This window comes from Primulina eburnea, chromosome 17, assembly GCF_022965805.1.
Source record: "Primulina eburnea isolate SZY01 chromosome 17, ASM2296580v1, whole genome shotgun sequence".
Lineage (NCBI taxonomy): Eukaryota > Viridiplantae > Streptophyta > Magnoliopsida > Lamiales > Gesneriaceae > Primulina > Primulina eburnea.
The window spans coordinates 27,596,434-27,616,086 of NC_133117.1; the positions used below are offsets into that span (position 1 = coordinate 27,596,434).

Below are 19,653 nucleotides of genomic sequence, written 5' to 3' on the forward strand. Positions count from 1 at the left end.
GTTCTCTCCATTCTTCTCATCCTTTTCACAACGATTCTTCTTTTCTTCATCCTTCACTCATTGGCCTTCTCTTCAATTTTTTTCTTCCTCTACATTAAGCAAGAGAATATTGTAGTCATTTGTTTTCCTAAAAAAGTTTCAATTTTTCTCGACATTGTCAAAGATTTTAAATCATGTGTAAGTTGTAATGTCATCTCAATTTTTTTTATCGATTTACCGGTTTTTATTACAATGTATATATTATAAATATAATTTTTCATATATTTCATTCTTAATTGTTCGGTCGCCCAAATATTATGGGTTCAGTCGCTTAATCTGTTTTCATTCGCTCAATTATATTTTCAGTCGCCCACTTTTATATGTTATGTCATCCGATTATATGTTAAATCATTTAATTTTTATGACATATTTATTGCTTATTTTGTACTTTTACTAAAAAATATTGTTTTTTGAAAGTGGATGGTTGGATGTATTTTTTAAATGCAATTGAACATTAATGATTTAGTATGAATGAATCGAAGATATTTTGTACTATTCAATGTATAAAGGTCATCAAGTTAATGTTTTGTGGACTATTTACTATTTTATAGTATATTATAATCGTGTGAGTATAAAATATAAAAGTTACGTAAAATAATTCAAAAAGCGACTGAGTGATATATGATTTTTATAATACAAAATACGAGCAACTTCATGTTTGTGGTCTATTTACTCTATTTTAGTATAGTATAATGGAGTGATAGTGTAAAATATAAAAATAATGTCATAATACAAAGAGCGACTGACTGATATATGAGTGATCTAATAGAACCACTTGATGTACTAGAAAATACTGTTTTTTGAAAGTGGAAGGTTGGATGTTTTTTTTTAAATGTAATTGAACATTAAAGATTTAGTATGAATGAATCGAAGATATTTTATATTATTCAATATATAAATGGTGATGGAATTGATGTTTTGTGGACTATTTACAATATTATAGTATATTATAATCATGTGAGTATAAAATATAAAAGTGACGTAAAATAATTCAAAGAGCGACTGAGAGCGACTGAGTGATATATGATTCTTATAATAGAAAATACGAGCAACTTCACGTTTGGAGTCTATTTAATCTATTTAAGTATAGCATAATGGAGTGATAGTGTAAACTATAAAAATAATGTCATAATACAAATAGCGACTGAGAGCGACTGAGTGATATATGCGTGATCTAATAGACCACTTGATGTACTAGAAAATATTGTTTTTTGGAAGTAGAAGGTTGGATGTTTTTTTTTAAAATGTAATTGAACATTAATGATTTAGTATGAATGAATTGAAGATATTTTGTACTATTCAATGTATAAAAGGTGATCAAACTAATGTTTGTGGATTATTTACTATATTATAATATATTATAATCGTGTGAGTATAAAATATAAAAGTAGCGTAAAATAATTCAAAGAGCGACTGAGTGATATATGATTCTTATAATAGAAAATACGAGCAACTTCACGTTTGAGGTCTATTTAATCTATTTAAGTATAGCATAATGGAGTGATAGTGTAAACTATAAAAATAATGTCATAATACAAAGAGTAACTGAGTGATATATGAGTGATCTAATAAAACCACTTGATGTACTAGAAAATATTGTTTTTACCTTTTTCACACTATTTTTCATTTTATAATCTCTTATTCATAAAAATATATCATAATATATTGAGTAGCATATAAAACATGAATTTGCTCACTATTTTTTACTATATAACTCAGTCGTCATTCGGTCACTCCCAGTCGCCATTCAGTCGTCTTCAGTCATTTTTGCCTTATTTCACAATATGTTTAATTTCGTAATTTCTTATACATCAAAACATACCATAATATAGTAAATAAGATATAAAACACGAATTTGCTCAATTTTTTTTACCATATCACTCAATCGTCATTCGATCGCCCTTAGTCATTTTTGCTTTATTTCACACTATGTTTAATTTCATAATTTCTTATACTTGAAAACATACCATAATATAGTAAATAGGATATAAAACATGAATTTACTCCCTTTGTTTTTACGACATCACTCAATCGTCATTCTGTCGCCCTCAATCGCTTTTTATCTTATTTCACATTATTTTTCATTTTATAATCTCTTATCCATAAAAATATATTATAATATATTAAGTAGGATATAAAACTTGAACTTGCTCAATATTTTTTACTATATAACTCAGTCGCCATTCGGTCGCTCTCAGTCACCATTAGGTCGCCCTCAGTCATTTTTGCCTTATTTCACACTATGTTTAATTTCATAATTTTTTGTCCATGAAAACGTACCATAATATAGTAAATGTGATAAAAAACACGAATTTGCTCAATTTGTTTTTACCATATCATTCAATTGTCATTCGGTCGCCCTCAATCGCTTTTTAGCTTATTTCACACTATTTTTCATCTTATAATCTCTTATCCATAAAAATATATCATAATATATTAAGTAGCATATAAAACATGAACTTGCTCACTATTTTTTACTAAATAACTCAATCGCCATTCGGTCGCCTCAGTCATTTTTGCCTTATTTCACACTATGTTTAATTTCGTAATTTCATGAAAACATACCATAATATAGTAAATATGATATAAAACACGAATTTGCTCACTTTGTTTTTACCATATCACTTAAAAGAATAAGAACAAATGAGCAACCTAAAGAAAGAAGAAGAAAACATTAGTTTAGGTTAAAAAAAAAGGATTTGAAAATATTTAAAATAAGGGTAAAATAGATATTTTAAAAGTGAGTGTTAGTTTTTTAAATATGATGTTGTGGAGTGTTATCTTCCTAAATTTCCCTTTAAAATGTAATAAAACAAAACTCAAAATTGAAGAAGTTTAAAAAAATCATTATTTCCTTTAAAATTTTAGAGCTTTCTTAGCCAACCGAACCTCATTTCCCCACTTATCGTTTCCCCTCCCTCTTCTGAAAGAAACATGGCGAAGCCAACTTGCAAACTTCATGCTATTGTCATCCCAGTTCCTTACCAAGGCCATATCAACCCAGCCATCGCTTTAGCAATCAAACTCGCTTCCAAGGGCATCACAGTAACGTTCATCCACACTCGATATGTTCACGACACACTCACTAAAATCCATCATGATGACACCAGAAACGAAGTCGATTTCTTCTCCGAAGCACGGAAATCCGGACTCGACATACGTTACAGCACGATCAGCGACGGCTTCCCGATGGATTTCGACCGGGGCCTTCATTACGATGTCTTCTGGGAGTCCCTCTTACGAGATTTCCTGGTTCGGGTCGACGAATTTGTAGGGAACATGATCCTGTTCGATCCATCTTCGACTTTTTTCTTGATCGTTGACACTTTTTTCTCGTGGTCTACGACGATTGCCAAAAAGTACAGCCTCGTAAATGTTTCGTTTTGGACACAAACAGCGTTGGCTCTTTCCATCGGGTATCACCTGGATCTCCTGTCTGAAAATGGCCACTTGCCGACTAAAGGTTAGAGGATGTTTCTGTTCTTCATTTTCTACATAAAAAGGTTTATTCTTTAGTGTAAACTGCATCCCCACGACCAGGCCACTTGAGTAAATAAACTTTTTTGTCCACGTTAAATTTTTCTATTTCGGTTTGGATACTGTAAGTTTTCAAAATTTAGTTTCCGTCTATTATTTTTTATTTTGATTTTTTTCCCCGATTTTCGTTCAGTTTTAACTTGACATGGTACATTTACTTGTCCGGCGATATACCAGCACACGGACAAAAAAATGGACTAAAACCTATAAAAATTTAAAGAGTACGAATATCCAAATTTAATAATACAGAGCTTAACAAAAATGGCTAGTTTTGCATATCAGTTTATACTATTACAAAAAGTATTTGAGTCCATTATTAATTAAGTTGTGTTTTCATGGTGTTTTAGACAACGTCGAGGAAGAAATAACATACCTGCCTGGAATTGAGACAATAAACACAAAAGACTTGATGCCTTATTTAAAAGAATCGGAAACAACAACAAAAGCAAACTTTGTTTCAACCAAGGCATTCGAAGAGGTGAAGAAGGCCGATTTTATCATATGTAACATAGTGGAAGAACTGGAATTTCACGCCCTCTCAGCTCTCAAACAGAAACAACCAACTTATGCGGTTGGCCCTGTAAATTTCATCACAGATTGTACAACTCCTACAATCACCAGTAGTTTATGGGCTGAATCCGACTGCGAAAAATGGCTCCAATCAAAGCGTCCGGGCTCGGTTTTGTACGTCTCATTCGGCAGCCTGGCTCAGATGAGTAAGCAAGAGATTCAAGAAATAGCATACGGGCTACTACTTAGTGAAGTAAACTTCATATGGATTGTTCGAGCCGATATCGTGAGCTTTGATGAATCGCATGCTTTACCGGATGGATTCGAAGATGATGCTAAAGATAAAGGGTTGATTGTTCCGTGGTGTGATCAGATCAACGTTCTTTCGAACCCTGCAGTTGGATTGTTTTTGACTCATTGTGGCTGGAATTCGATGGTCGAGAGTATTTGGTGTGGCGTTCCGATGATTTGTCATCCGTTTATATATGATCAACCTACGAATAGGAAATTGATAGTCGAAGATTTGAAGGTTGGGATTAATCTTTTAGATGGAGTTTCAGTTCATAGGGAAAAGGTTGCAGAAAAGATCAAGAATTCGATGAGTGAACCTGTTGGACTAAGGCTGAGGCAGGAAGTGGAAAAAGCAAAGATAATATTGCACAATGCAATAGAAGTTAATGGATCCTCTCACAGAAACTTGGAGCAATTCATTCAGGATTTGGAGAACAAAATTTGTTCATGAAACAAGGATGGCTATCGACCATAGTCGAACTTTGAAAGTTAGATACTTCAATCGATTGGGTGTGTTCGATTGTTCATTTACTTTTCTTCATTTGTTAGCTATGTAAAATAATGCATAAATATTATAATGTATTAACAGCATTTACATTAAAAATTATAAACAATGAATATAATTTTGAAAAGAATATGTGAAAGAAAGATGAGTGGAAGAAATTGGAGTATGCAGGCTGGAGTGGGGAGAGATGAAGATGGCCTAAATTGGAATTTTTGTTCTCCAATTAGTCGAAATTACGTTAGGTGCTATTAACTTAGCTTCTTTTACATTTTCAATCCTTCATTTGTGCATGAAGCACTTGGTGTCCGATAGGTCAACTTGTGGCTTGGGCTTTTATTAACTCTAAAAAATCTTTATTTTAACAATATTTTACGATTTTATTCGATTACGACATTATACTTTATCTGTATACCAATGGAAGCTACATAGATAAAATCCTTGAATATACAATAGGTATCATGAGGTATGTGTCGCAACGTAAGATCATGAAAATCATTAGGAAGTATACCGTATATTCTAAACATGTTCCTAATCGAATCAGCAGCCTAAAACAAATATAAAGGTGGCTCGAGCTCGAGACTAGCATCTGTGATGTAAACACCATGTTTCATTGGAAATGGCATGGAGATATCCATTCACACGGATGAGTGATTATATGATGATACACTACAACCATCCCTCGGACTATCCAAGTGGTTCTCACTTATCGAGTGAAATAGTCCGCATTTATGGTTGTACACCATTAGTCCTTTGACTCGGGTTAATGTAGGGACTATTTGTACTAGAATGCACTTTGATCTGTTTACTAACTCCATCGAGAGTCATCACGTGGCGAGATTGAGTTCGAAATACATAAGAGAAAATGCATTGTAGTCGAGGATTCACCGTTTGTCTAAAGTTGAAGATATAATATGCGATTTGATGAGTTCACTATGTGAAAAATGACATTTTACTTCGCCAGGCGTTACTTCAGCAAAAATAAATTACGAAGTAATATATTACCAATAACTTCATTAATAACACAAGCGAAGTAAAATAATATATTTTACTTCGGATGTTTAAAAACACGGGCTTCACTGTATTTTTTTTATATATTTTACTTCGGCATATCTGAAGAACCTAAAGGGGGGGTGAATAGGTTCTTTAAGGCCCTTTAGCGTTTTTAAAACGAGTTTGCAAAAATTGCAAGCGGAAGACTTGAGGGACAATCACAAATAAAAATGAATGCGTAAAGTAAGTGCGTAAAATAAATGCGTAGTAAAGTAAATGCGTAAAGTAAAGAGGGATAGAGATGTTTATGGAAGTTCGACGAAGAATCGTCTACGTCTCCCCTTCTCGATGAGGATCGAGGTATTACTATGACGACTTGGCTTTAGGAGCTCCAAGCTAGCTTTTACAACCACGCCTCGATGCGTCTACTTGGCCTTGAGGGCTCCAAGGATAGCCACGAACTTTACAACCCACTCGAGAGTATTACTTTCACTCTTTTTCTACAACTCTTTTGATATTACAACTCTTTTAATCAACGCACACAAGAGATAGTAGAAAGCTTTGTAAGAGACAAGAGAGAATGGAGTGGGATGATTGAGAATGCATCCTCAAAGGCCTATTTATACTAGTCTTGGACGCCAAGGTTCGGATCTTCCGTTTGTGCTTCGGAACTTCCGATGTGATTGAAATCAATTTGCGTAATTATGGAATGACTTCGGATCTTCCGTTCTTGACTTCGTAGGGTCCGAACATATGCTTCGGAGGGACCGATCAAACTTCGTTTCTTCTGAACAGTTCTTTTAGACAGTGTATGAACAACTTCGGAAGGTCCGAACTCCAGTTCGTACCGTCCGAACATTCCCGCGTTTCCGGAGATTTGAAATCTTCAACACTTCGTAGCTTCCGATCATGTCCATCGTAGCGTCCGAAATCTACTCAATCAACAGTCAGATCAATTTGTCTCCGGATTGAAGTGATTTGATTGCTTGTGTTCGGAACGTCCGATCCAGTCTTCGGAACGTCCGAACTTGCTCCTCGCAGCTTCCGAACAGCTTCTATTTTGCTTCTGATTGGCACAATTTCGGAACGTCCGAACCAAATTTCGGATCTTCCGAACGTAACCTTGTTCTTAATTTCCTGCATGCCTCAATATAAAACATTAGTACATTTTTAATCCAAGTTTTGGTATCATCAAAACAAAAACTTTGGGATATGTTACAGCATTAAAAACATTAATCTCATCCTCGAGATTTGTATGCGTTTAAGGCGTAACAATCTCCCCCTTTTTGATGATCACAAAACTTGGTTAAAAATTGAGAAACAATAATCAACATAATCTAATGGTTATTAAAAAACTCCCCCTTAATCAAATAACAAGTCTAAGAGGTTGAATTAATAGCAATTTTAACCAAATAAATTCTCCCCCTTTTTGCGATAATCAAAAAGACATAAGCATAAAGAGAGACAAATAAACAGGTAAAATATCCACTAATAAATGCAAGTCTTTTATACAATGATGCATAAAGATAACAAAAACATAAGCTAAGAATCCGCATCCTCGAACGATCCGAACACGTTCGGTGGATCCGAAGTGAAACGAAGCATCCGAATAAGGAACGGTGATTCCGAAGTAGCCAAGATGAGGAACACCTAAAATTTAAAAAATTTAGCACATAAAAGAATGTTGATCCATAATTATGGATAAATACAATTAATTTGTATTATCCGACATTATAATGCTCACATTAATAATACTCCCCCTCAATTTAACAAATATGTACGAGAGTATTTGACTAATGTTTACAACTCAATCATGCCAAGTTCACCACGCAAACGAGTAAAAGTAGATTCATCTAGTGGTTTTGTAAAAATATCAGCAATTTGATTCTTGGTGTCAACATAGTGAAGTTCAACATCATTTTGCTCAATGTGATCACGAATAAAATGATGTCGAATGTCAATATGTTTTGTACGAGAATGTTGAACTGGATTCTTTGTTAGACATATGGTGCTTGTATTATCACAAAAGATTGGAATTTTTGAAAAAGTAACACCATAGTCGAGTAATTGATACTTCATCCAAAGAATTTGTGCACAACAACTACCGGCAGCCATATACTCGGCCTCGGTCGTTGAAAGTGCAACACAGTTTTGCTTTTTAGAAAACCATGACACCAAGAAATTTTCCAAAAAGAAACAAGTACCACTAGTGCTCTTTCTATCCACCTTATATCCTCCAAAGTCGGCATCACAGTAAGCTTTTAAATCGAAAAATGAGTTCTTAGAATACCATAATCCGAGATTTGGAGTATTTGAAAGATATTTGAAAATGCGTTTTAAGGCGAATAAGTGTGATTCCTTTGGACATGATTGAAATCGTGCACACAAGCAAACACTAAACATAATGTCAGGTCTACTAGCAGTCGCATAGAGTAGGGAGCCAATCATGCTACGAAATAACTTTTGGTCAACAGGTTTACCTCCCTCATCTTTGTCGAGTCTGACTGTCGTGCTCATAGGTGTGGATGAGGCTTTGGAAGACTCCATCCCAAACTTTTTGAGCATCTCCTTGATGTACTTCCCTTGGTTGACAAAGAAACCATCCTTGCATTGCTTGATTTGGAGACCAAGGAAGTAGTTGAGCTCGCCCATCATGCTCATCTCAAAGTGATCCTGCATAAGCTTAGAAAAATCTCTACACAAGTGTTCATTAGTTGCACCAAAAATAATATCATCTACATATATTTGTACTATCAGCAAATCATTATCTTTAGTCAAGGTAAACAAGGTAATATCAACTTTACCCCTACAAAAACCATTAGACAGCAAGAAAGTAGACAATTTCTCATACCAAGCTCTAGGAGCTTGTTTCAAACCATACAAAGCCTTATCAAGTTTATACACATAATCAGATAAGTGCACATCTTCAAAACTAACAGGTTGCTCAACATACACTTCTTCTTTCAATTCACCATTAAGAAAAGCACTTTTAACATCCATTTGAAACAGTTTAAAGTCTCTAGAGCAAGCAAAAGCAAGTAGCATGCGAATGGATTCTAGTCTAGCAACAGGGGCATAAGTCTCATCATAATCAATTCCCTCTTCTTGACTATATCCTTTAGCTACTAGCCTAGCTTTATTTCTTGTGATTGTACCATGCTCATCTAACTTGTTCCTAAATACCCATTTAGTTCCTATGACAGGTCTATCGGTGGGTCTAGGTACAAGATTCCAAACTTTATTCCTTCTAAATTCATTTAGTTCATCTTGCATAGCAATAATCCAAGAATCATCAAGTAAAGCTTCTTCTATGTTCTTAGGCTCTATGTGAGAAAGAAAAGCAAGATAATTGCACATATTAGAGGAGCGAGTAGATACTCCCTTCGAGGGGCTACCAATGATGAGGTCCATGGGATGATCCTTGTGCGTAGTCCACTCCTTCGGAAGAGGTTCGTCCTCTTGATCTTTAGGAACATCATCTAGGCTTGTGGACTCCAACTCTTCGCCAAGGATATCTATATCATCATCATCAGAAACAACAGGTCTAGGCAAGCAAGGGTTAGTTTCATCAAATATGACATGAATAGATTCTTCAACTAGTAAAGTGCGTTTATTAAAGACTCTATATGCTTTGCTAGAAGTAGAGTAACCAAGAAAGATACCTTTGTCCGATTTAGCATCGAACTTACCCAGGTTGTCCTTACCATTGTTGTGGATGAAGCATTTTGATCCCAAAGCGCGGAAGTAAGAAATGTTAGGCTTTCTCCCTCTCCATAGTTCGTATGGAGTTTTCTTGAGAATTGGCCTTATTGATACGCGATTGATGATGTAACAAGCAGAACTCATCGCTTCAGCCCAAAAATATTTTGGTAGAGAATGCTCACATAGCATGGTCCTTGCAATCTCTACTAGGGTCCTATTCTTCCTCTCAACGACACCGTTTTGTTGAGGAGTTCTAGGACAAGAAAATTTGTGACCAATGCCTTTGCTTTGACAAAAAATTGAAAAATTTTCATTTTGAAATTCCGTTCCGTGGTCACTACGGATTTGTTTGATCAAAAGATTTTTCTCATTTTCAACCTTTTTGACAAAAATTTTGAAATGATCAAAGGCATCACTTTTGTGGGCTAAAAACAATGTCCAAGTAAAACGTGAAAAATCATCCACAATGACAAAAGCATAGGATTTACCTCCTAGACTAGTTGTCCTCGAGGGACCACATAAATCTAGGTGAAGTAATTCAAGGGGCATAGAAGTGGATACAAAATTTTTATTTTTGAAAGATTCCTTTGTGTGTTTACCAAGTTGACAAGCATCACAAAAAGAATCTAATTTTAAATTCAGCTTTGGCATTCCGGAAACTAGGTCAAGTTTTAAAAGTTTTTCTATGGTGCTCATCCCAACATGACCAAGTCGTCTATGCCAAAGAATGTTGTCATCAACATTTAATGTTACAAGGCTTTTTATTTTTGAAAAAGATGAAATCTTTAAATCGACCTTGTAAACATTTTCACTTCTATAACCTTTCTAATGGATTTGTCAGTTGTGAGTGATACAGTGCAATCGTGTGGTGTGAATTTGACTTCATAACCCCTATCGCACAATTGACTAATGCTTAGGAGGTTATGTTTAAGTCCTTTCACAAGAAGTACATCATCAATAATAGTAGAGTTAGATATACCTATTGAGCCGATGCCTTCTATGATCCCTTTGCTGTTGTCTCCAAAGGTCACCGATCCCTTTTCTTTTGGTCGAATGGATTGTAGCAGCTTCTTTTCTCCCGTCATGTGTCGAGAGCATCCACTGTCAAGATACCAAGTGCTCGATAACTTGTCTCCCCTTTGTCCCTATAAGATTGAGATACAATTTGATAGTTGGTACCCGTTTCTTTGGGTCCTTTGAGGTTAGTAGTAGTTGGGGATTTGGGGATCCATTTCCAATAACTATTCTTATTGTGTTGGTGTCTAAGTTTCTTGCATTTAGGTCTTATGTGGCCTATCTTACAACAGTAAGTGCATGTTGGTGGTGTTCTTAGTTTTGCCTTTGCGATAAGACTAGCGAAGTTGACTGATTTCTTTTCATATCCTAGACCTCCTTTGTCGAAGTTACACCTTTGCATGCTCAAGAGGTTTTCTAGTTTACCGCTACTCACATTGAACTTGTTGAAGGCTTTCTCTAAGTCTCTTAGGTTTGTCTTGAGTTTAGTGTTGTCATGCATCCTAGCTTCTAGTTCAGTTTTAAGTTGCTTATTCTCATTTCTAAGTGACTTAGCCTTATTGTACATACTAGTGTAAGCGGAGAGTAATTCATCGTAAGAGGGTACCTCGTCATCATCCGAGTCGGTCAGATGATCTTCCTTTTCCATGAAGCATAGGGTAGACTCCTCTTCGTTGTCGCTGTCGCTCCACGTGGCTAGAAGGGCCTTCATCTTGTCTTTGCCGGCCTTCTTCTTGGAGGGACACTCGTTTGCATAGTGACCCTTTTGTTGACAGTTGTAGCAGGTCACTTCCTTCTTAATCTTTTTGTCCTTCTTGTTGAAGTTGGAACTCCGCATGAATCTTTTGAACTTTCTAGTGAGGAGTGCCATTTCTTCATCGTCGCTATCTTCAAGTTGACTGGTCAAGGCGATCCCTTTCGCCTTTACTTTGTCGTCATCTTTCTTTGTCTCCTTCCGGGTAGATACTTCAAGTTCATGGGTCTTTAGGGTCCCATGAAGTTGATCAAGGTCGTAGGATGCCGCATCTCCCTTGTTGGATTCAATGATAGCCGTGCGCTTTGCATCCTATTCCGCCGGTAGTGCTCGAAGGGCTCTCCTCCACACTTGTTTAGTTGGGTAGTTCTCACCAAGTTGGGCAAGCTCATTGATGATTTGGGTGAGCCGCCGAAACATGGTGTCGATATCCTCCTTGGGTTCCATCTCAAAGGTCTCGTACTTGAGTTGGAGAAGATCTATCTTCGTTTCTTTGACTTGATTGGTTCCCTCGTGGCAAATCTCCAATTTGTCCCAAATCTCTTTGGCGGAGGTGCAAGCCGAGATTCGGTTGTATTCATTCATATCTAGGGAACAATGAAGAATATTCATAGCTTTAGCATTTTGAGAGATAAGTTTCATATCGTCCTTGGTGAGGTCATCCATTCCCTTAGGAATTTCCTTATCATCCACCGTTTTCATGGGGATATAGGGACCTTTCACCGTTATTTTCCAAAGGTCGTAATCGACGGATTGGATGTATAGAGATATTCTATTCTTCCAATATCCGTAATTGGTACCATTGAAAAGAGGGGGACGATTTGTGGATTGTCCTTGGGCATACTCGCTTGCTAGATTGGTCATTTTAAAAGATTTTGAAAAACTAGGCTCTGATACTACTTGAAGAACCTAAAGGGGGGGTGAATAGGTTCTTTAAGGCCCTTTAGCGTTTTTAAAACGAGTTTGCAAAAATTGCAAGCGGAAGACTTGAGGGACAATCACAAATAAAAATGAATGCGTAAAGTAAGTGCATAAAATAAATGCGTAGTAAAGTAAATGCGTAAAGCAAAGAGGGATAGAGATGTTTATGGAAGTTCGACGAAGAATCGTCTACGTCTCCCCTTCTCGATGAGGATCGAGGTATCACTATGACGACTTGGCTTTAGGAGCTCCAAGCTAGCTTTTACAACCACGCCTCGATGCGTCTACTTGGCCTTGAGGGCTCCAAGGATATCCACGAACTTTACAACCCACTCGAGAGTATTACTTTCACTCTTTTTCTACAACTCTTTTGATATTACAACTCTTTTAATCAACGCACACAAGAGATAGTAGAAAGCTTTGTAAGAGACAAGAGAGAATGGAGTGGGATGATTGAGAATGCATCCTCAAAGGCCTATTTATACTAGTCTTGGACGCCAAGGTTCGGATCTTCCGTTTGTGCTTCGGAACTTCCGATGTGATTGAAATCAATTTGCGTAATTCTGGAATGACTTCGGATCTTCCGTTCTTGACTTCGTAGGGTCCGAACATATGCTTCGGAGGGACCGATCAAACTTCGTTTCTTCTGAACAGTTCTTTTAGACAGTGTATGAACAACTTCGGAAGGTCCGAACTCCAATTCGTACCGTCCGAACATTCCCGCGTTTCCGGAGATTTGAAATCTTCAACACTTCGTAGCTTCCGATCATGTCCATCGTAGCGTCCGAAATCTACTCAATCAACAGTCAGATCAATTTGTCTCCGGATTGAAGTGATTTGATTGCTTGTGTTCGGAACGTCCGATCCAGTCTTCGGAACGTCCGAACTTGCTCCTCGCAGCTTCCGAACAGCTTCTATTTTGCTTCTGATTGGCACAATTTCGGAACGTCCGAACCAAATTTCGGATCTTCCGAACGTAACCTTGTTCTTAATTTCCTGCATGCCTCAATATAAAACATTAGTACATTTTTAATCCAAGTTTTGGTATCATCAAAACAAAAACTTTGGGATATGTTACAGCATTAAAAACATTAATCTCATCCTCGAGATTTGTATGCGTTTAAGGCGTAACAATATCAATTTTGATGAAGTAAAAAATAATGAAAATACGTCTTAATGAAGTAAAAAGATTAAAACATGCGACGGGTTTTTTAAACCGTCGCCAATTTTAAATCGGCGACGGTTTAATTTAACCGTCGCTAATTTTAGCGACAATCAAATAAAAACCGTCGCATATTTAAAACCAGCAACTGTTTTTTAGAAACTGTCGCTATATTTAGCGACGATTGTTATTTGACCGTCGCTAAAAGTAGCGACATGTTAAAGTCAACCGTCGCCGATTAAAAATTTGGCGACGGTTAAAAGAACACCGTCGCCATTTTCAAAAAAATTCCACCCCGCATATATTTCCCTCCATTTTAACCGTCGCCGATTTAAAATGTTGCGACGGTTTTTACTAAAACCGTCGCCATTTTCAAAAAAATTCAATCCCTCCTATTTTTCCCTCTATTTTCTTCCACCACTCTCTATAAATACATACAAATTCTCTCCAATTTCTTCCACTTCACTTCACAACAATTAAAATTTTTTCTCACTTACACAATTTTACAACTTCACAACACTTAAAATTTTTATCACTTACACGATTTTACAATTTCACAACACTTAAAATTTTTATTTCTTACAGGATTTTACCACTTTACAATACTTAAAATTTTTATCTCTTACAAGATTGTACCAATTCATAACACAGATTTATTAAATTTTTTATATTTTACCGCACTAATTCATAACACAGATTTATTAAATTTTTTTTATTTTACCTAACATATTAGCGACGGAACTCATATGAACCCCGTCGCTACGTAGCGACGGTGTTTGATATAAATTCCGTCGCACACTAGAGACGGTATTTAACATGACTTCCGTCGCAAAATAGCGACGGTTTTTAACATGAAGTCCATCGCTAAATAATAATTAAGAGGAAGTTATATAATATAATACTTCATTATTCACTATAATCGATGAAGTAAAACACATTTATTACTTCGACACCGGTCCAATTCTGGACCGGTTTTCCTCCCAAAACCGGCCAAAAGACTTCGGTATTTTCAACACTACAACTTCGGGTATTATGCGAAGTAAAAAGTACATCTATTACTTCACGTCCATATACTTCGGCACTTAAGTACCCTATTACTTCAGATATTATCTGAAGTAAAAAGTGATTTTTGGCATAGTGGTTAATAATGCAAAGAGTCTCTGGCCAGAGCAAGAAATCTTCATTAGGGAAAGGTGTTTTCCTAGTTGCACATATCATGCCACTATTAGTACTAAAAGATAAATCACATCGTTATCGAATTCATATGCAACTCCCTATATACCAATTGCTGCAGATTCGATCGGGATATATGTATTGAAGGGACCGTACTATACACTAACCATGACTAAATGTTCTTCCAGACACTATCAATTATACGTAGGGATTATGGGGCGATGCTACTAGAAGCTCTTACCATGATCCGATTGGTACAATCAGAAATGAGTACAGACATTCTTGATCAAGGAGTTGATGTAAAGAAAAGGGTTAACTAGGGTAAACTCGAATAAGAATAAATATTATTCTAAATGACATGGAGATGTGAACCCATGGCTAGCTGTATTCATGAACCACTGAATTTCACACAAGTATCAGATTATGTGTTCTTTGAGATAGTCAAATTTCAAGGAGTTGAAATTTGACGACTATAATTTGATAGAGATCAAACTGGATGCTTATAAATGAACTTATGAGATGATTTAATAGAATGAAAGAAATATAAGTTCGCGGTATTGTTAAATAAAGAAGGATAGTTGAACTGCCTGTTTTGTGAAGGAGTTCAATAAAATTGGCATCTACCAAATATGATAAGTAAAAATTTTCATATTTGAAATTTTCGATTTCATTATATGAACAAGACTTATATATTTGATACATCAGCGTTCTCGGATCGTCGATCAGGGTTATAATAAGTTCGAAACAATTTATTTTGTGAATTTGAATTTCTTAATTAAACATTGGTGCTTATAGTGTTGACTGCTAAAATGTACAAATTATCATAAATATTCTCAAATAGTCTAAAATTAAACTAACCAAAGAGTTATTTATAAATTAAATAATGATTATTTAATTTAATGTACATACATTCACACACACACACAAACACACACACACACACATATATATATATGTTATAAAATATGTGGATAACATATATATATATATATATATATATATATATATATATATATATATATATATATATATATATTATATAGTGATATAAAATATGTGTATATGATATTATTATATAATATATTATTAAAAATTAATAAATATATTATATATTAATTATATGAAAGTTTTAATATAATGATATATGTAGAGTTCTTGTGGGGGAGAGACTAGGAGTCTCACTTTATATATACACCATGAGGACTGCTAATACAATTTTGCACACAAAGCTTGCAAAATTCTCCACTCGTCTTCCATAAATTCTCAACGCACAAATCGCTTGCAATTTTTAGTGCAATCCAAGCGAGGATGAGTACTTCTGATCGTGGACTTAATTAGAAAATCATGTTTGAAGAACCGTTCGTAGGGATATATAAAAAAAGGGCTATATCCACTTAAAATCCAGAATAGCTAAGAGTCCAACGTTATATACACGAATGTATAATTCTTAGAACACCCTATGAATATTTTTGAACACATGATGCTCAAGAACAAAAAATTTTAAACTTCCGCCGCGTCTTGGGTGCTAGAACACGATGTTCCAACAATGGTAACAGAGCTAGTTATTCTCAATGTGTGTTTTAATTAAACTGTGTTGAGTCTATTATTTCTAACCGCGTAAGAATTTTTAAGAAAAAAGCCCCTCAAATTTATTTTTGAAAAACCAGATTTTAAAAAAAAAGTGTATGCATGGAACTGTTCCGGGCAGACGCACACACGCGGTCGGCACTCTGCGTGCGCACTTCCTGAACTCCTGTGCGCGCGGCCAGCGCACAACGCGCCCCATCGGATCGGGCAGCGGGCGGACAGTGCGGACAGGTGCCCGAGAATGTCTCGGACAGTGTGTTGGGTCGCGGGTTTGAATTGTTCGGGCCTAGGAAACGATTTTTTGATTTTTCAAAATTTGGTTTAAATTGATATTTTATGAAATTACGGAATTTTACCCCTACAATAATTTTGATAATATTAATTTTTTTCAAAACAATAAATTAAAATATGATTTTAATTATTTATGGCAAAATGTGTTTTACAAGAAATTTAATTAATTGAAATTAAATAAAAATATTTATTTAATTTGATAATTATGACGGTTAGTGATAATTTACGATATACACGATTTATTGATAATATGTGATATTATTGAATTTATATAATATATTATATTTTATGGTAAAAGGATGATCGAAAGCCATGACCAATGTGCTAGGTTTATGTTAGGATATTTTACGTGTTGTAGTTTTGATTATTTGATAATTAAAAGTGGACCTGGTTTATGGTGCGTTTTCACCCTCTAAATTTGTATCCCAATATGCCATGTATATTTTATTTAAATATTATAATTAGTGGGAGCGGATGAGTTTTGAAGATCAAATACATATAAAATATTGTAAGCTTATGTAATATTGTATTTGCATCCCTGCATTTACCTAGGTTATGGACATGGATCCGTATGTGGCTCGTACGGATCAATTAGCTATCGATTATTGATCATCCTTTATTGATATATGTGATATATTATAAATAATGAGTATGTGCGTTATTATTATTATTATAATAACAAGAGTTACATGAATCTGTCAATCATACAAACAATCATGACATGAGTTTTTAAAATAATGATGAGACAATTTTTTAAAATTAAAATCTCTCATTTTGGATGAGATCCAAAATTTAAATCAAGTCCATTAAAAGTATAATTAAAAGAAAGTTTAATAATTCATTGTCTTCCATCAACGGTGGTTGCATGATGAATGTTACTCGCGATCAGTGTCTAGCTCATATTATTGGGGAGGCCTAGACGCCGAAAAGCTTTGACTTTCACTGACATATTTGATATGAACTAGGTGGAACTCCCATGACTTCGGTTCATATTATTAGGGGATCTCACGGCGATCATCTACTAAGGTTCAACATTGATGGGCTGGGCTCGACACGTGAAGAGAAAGGAAATCATATTATTGGACCCTCTTCTAACGTGAGGCAAAATTAGTAAGGGTTGCAAGGAGTTGCAATTGGGCTCTACCTTTTAGAAATTATGATTGACTGATACTATTCAGGATCATGATTTCGCAATTTGGTCTTGCGTACTCACTAAGGAAATTGGATTTCCCGTTTTCATTAGAGGGTGGTGAAAATGTCAAAATCATGGGAGGCAATTAGTAAAAACAAAAGACCATATTTTACGTCTAGCAAAATATTTTAAAATAGTCAGTAACGTTTATCCTGTTTTATTTTTAGCATATTTACAATGTCTTCTCGAAACCCACTATCTGTTATTCTCGACGAAAACAATCTGACAGGACCGAATTATCATGATTGGCTGAGGAGCATAAAAATTGTTTTGAATTTTGAAAAGATAGCATATGTGCTCACCAAGGCCCCTCCTAAGACGGATAAGCCAAATGCCACTAAGGAGAAGCTGGCTGATCTTGACAAATGGTGGGACCATGACTTGCAAGCCAAGAGCTATATGCTAGCTTCTATGTCAAACGATCTGTAGAGGCGGTTTGAGGAAGCTGTGAATGCTGCTGACATTTACGGCCATCTAAACGACCTCTATTATTATTTTTTTTCAAATCTTAAATCGTACAAACCTAGTGAGTTTAAAGACTCAACACGTTCTAAACATGGATAACAAATAATAAATATACATTCACATCCATTAAAATCATACTTTTTTGATAGGATCGGTTGTCGTAACAAGAGTGTTTAGAATGGGGGGTTGAATAAACACTTACAATTAAAATTGTTCTTTAATAATATTTGAGTTCAGTTTGGTGACAAACTGAATCTTGGAATCTTGTTGATCAATAACAATCAGTTAAACTAGAGTAGTTGCGGAAATTAACTGACTGAAAGATAGAATACGAAACTGAAAGAAATATGCAAGAGTTGTTTCTGGATGTTCGGAGAATTTAATTACTCCTACGTCACCCCTTCTATCACAAGGATAGGATATTCACTAAAAGACTTTGATTAAGTACAACACTTGTACAGACCCACTTCGGTTTGGACTTACTACTGCCAAAACTGAAACTATTAGTTCTACAAAATATTCTCATTGCGTAACTGATATTAGCACAATTGAATCTAACAACTTTTACATAGTGCTAATAAGCTCAGATTGTAGCCTTGATTGCTACGAGTAATTCAATTGAGAGTGAGCTAAGATTTTGACAGAGTAACAGCAAATTTAAGATTAAGTGATCGTACTTTCTTCTTTTACTTCTGTCATATTTATACTCTTCTTTTCCAACGGTAATCTTGAGATAAATTTGAATATTTGTATTCGTTGGTTTCCACTTGATTATTCCTTCGATATTGTTTGCTTCATTTATTGTAATTCGGCGTCTTGATTGCTTTGTCCGGAATGCGTTGTTTTAAGTAGTCTTGGTTGTTGTGCGGCGCTCTTGTAATCTGTTATGTCTTCTTTGTTCTTTCCCGAGACATCTTCAGTTGAGAGACTTTAAGGCATTCGGCTGAATGTCTTAACTGATCAGTTCCAACTGATCAGTTTACTTTGTATCATTGTATCAGCTGATTTCAGTTGATAAGTTCAGTTGCCAAATTTGCTTGCGCGTATCAGTTGATTCATATTTTGTTAATCGATAGACTCATGTTTTGTCAAACTCCAGAATCTAGTTTCCAACAATTTCCCTCTTTATGGTGTTTGGCAAAACCAAGTGATTTAAGATCGAATAACTGAGCTCTTTGTAGATAATAGATTACGCAACTGAATCATAAAATAACTGTATTCCTTGTAGATAACATAAAATCTGAGAATATAATATCAGTTGATTCTAATAATCTGATTAATTCTTCTTCAGCTGCTGTTCTTCCCCCTTTTTGTCAAACAACTCCATTTTGTCTGATAACTTTCGAACGTCAATGGAAAGAAGTTTTACATCTGATGAGATACTTGTGGCAACAATTGTGAGGGAGGTCTGTAGCAATTCTATTTGATTTGAAACAGAGGTTTCCAGTTGCTCAACTCTCTGACTGATTACATCCTGAGTTGTAAAGAGTGAGTTAGCTAGCCCCTTCTTTATTTCACGC

At 35.3% G+C, this 19,653-nt stretch overlaps 1 protein-coding gene across 1 annotated transcript; it reads left to right on the forward strand.

Annotated features, from left to right (window-relative positions):
- Positions 1–2,895: 2,895 nt before the first annotated feature.
- On the forward strand, positions 2,896–4,959 carry LOC140818621 (UDP-glycosyltransferase 86A1-like). Its single transcript, XM_073178648.1, has 2 exons — positions 2,896–3,502; positions 3,924–4,959. Exons 1-2 carry the CDS (start codon positions 2,974–2,976, stop codon positions 4,826–4,828), a joined length of 1,434 nt encoding a protein of 477 aa, XP_073034749.1. The 5' UTR covers positions 2,896–2,973; the 3' UTR covers positions 4,829–4,959.
- Positions 4,960–19,653: the final 14,694 nt, after the last annotated feature.

Excerpts from the sequence above, each read along its gene's own strand:
- LOC140818621 (XM_073178648.1), top strand. The coding sequence starts at position 2,974 with ATGGCGAAGCCAACTTGCAAACTTCATGCTATTGTCATCCCAGTTCCT. Across the intron at positions 3,503-3,923 it reads TGGCCACTTGCCGACTAAAG|ACAACGTCGAGGAAGAAATA; the intron begins GTTAGAGGATGT and ends ATGGTGTTTTAG.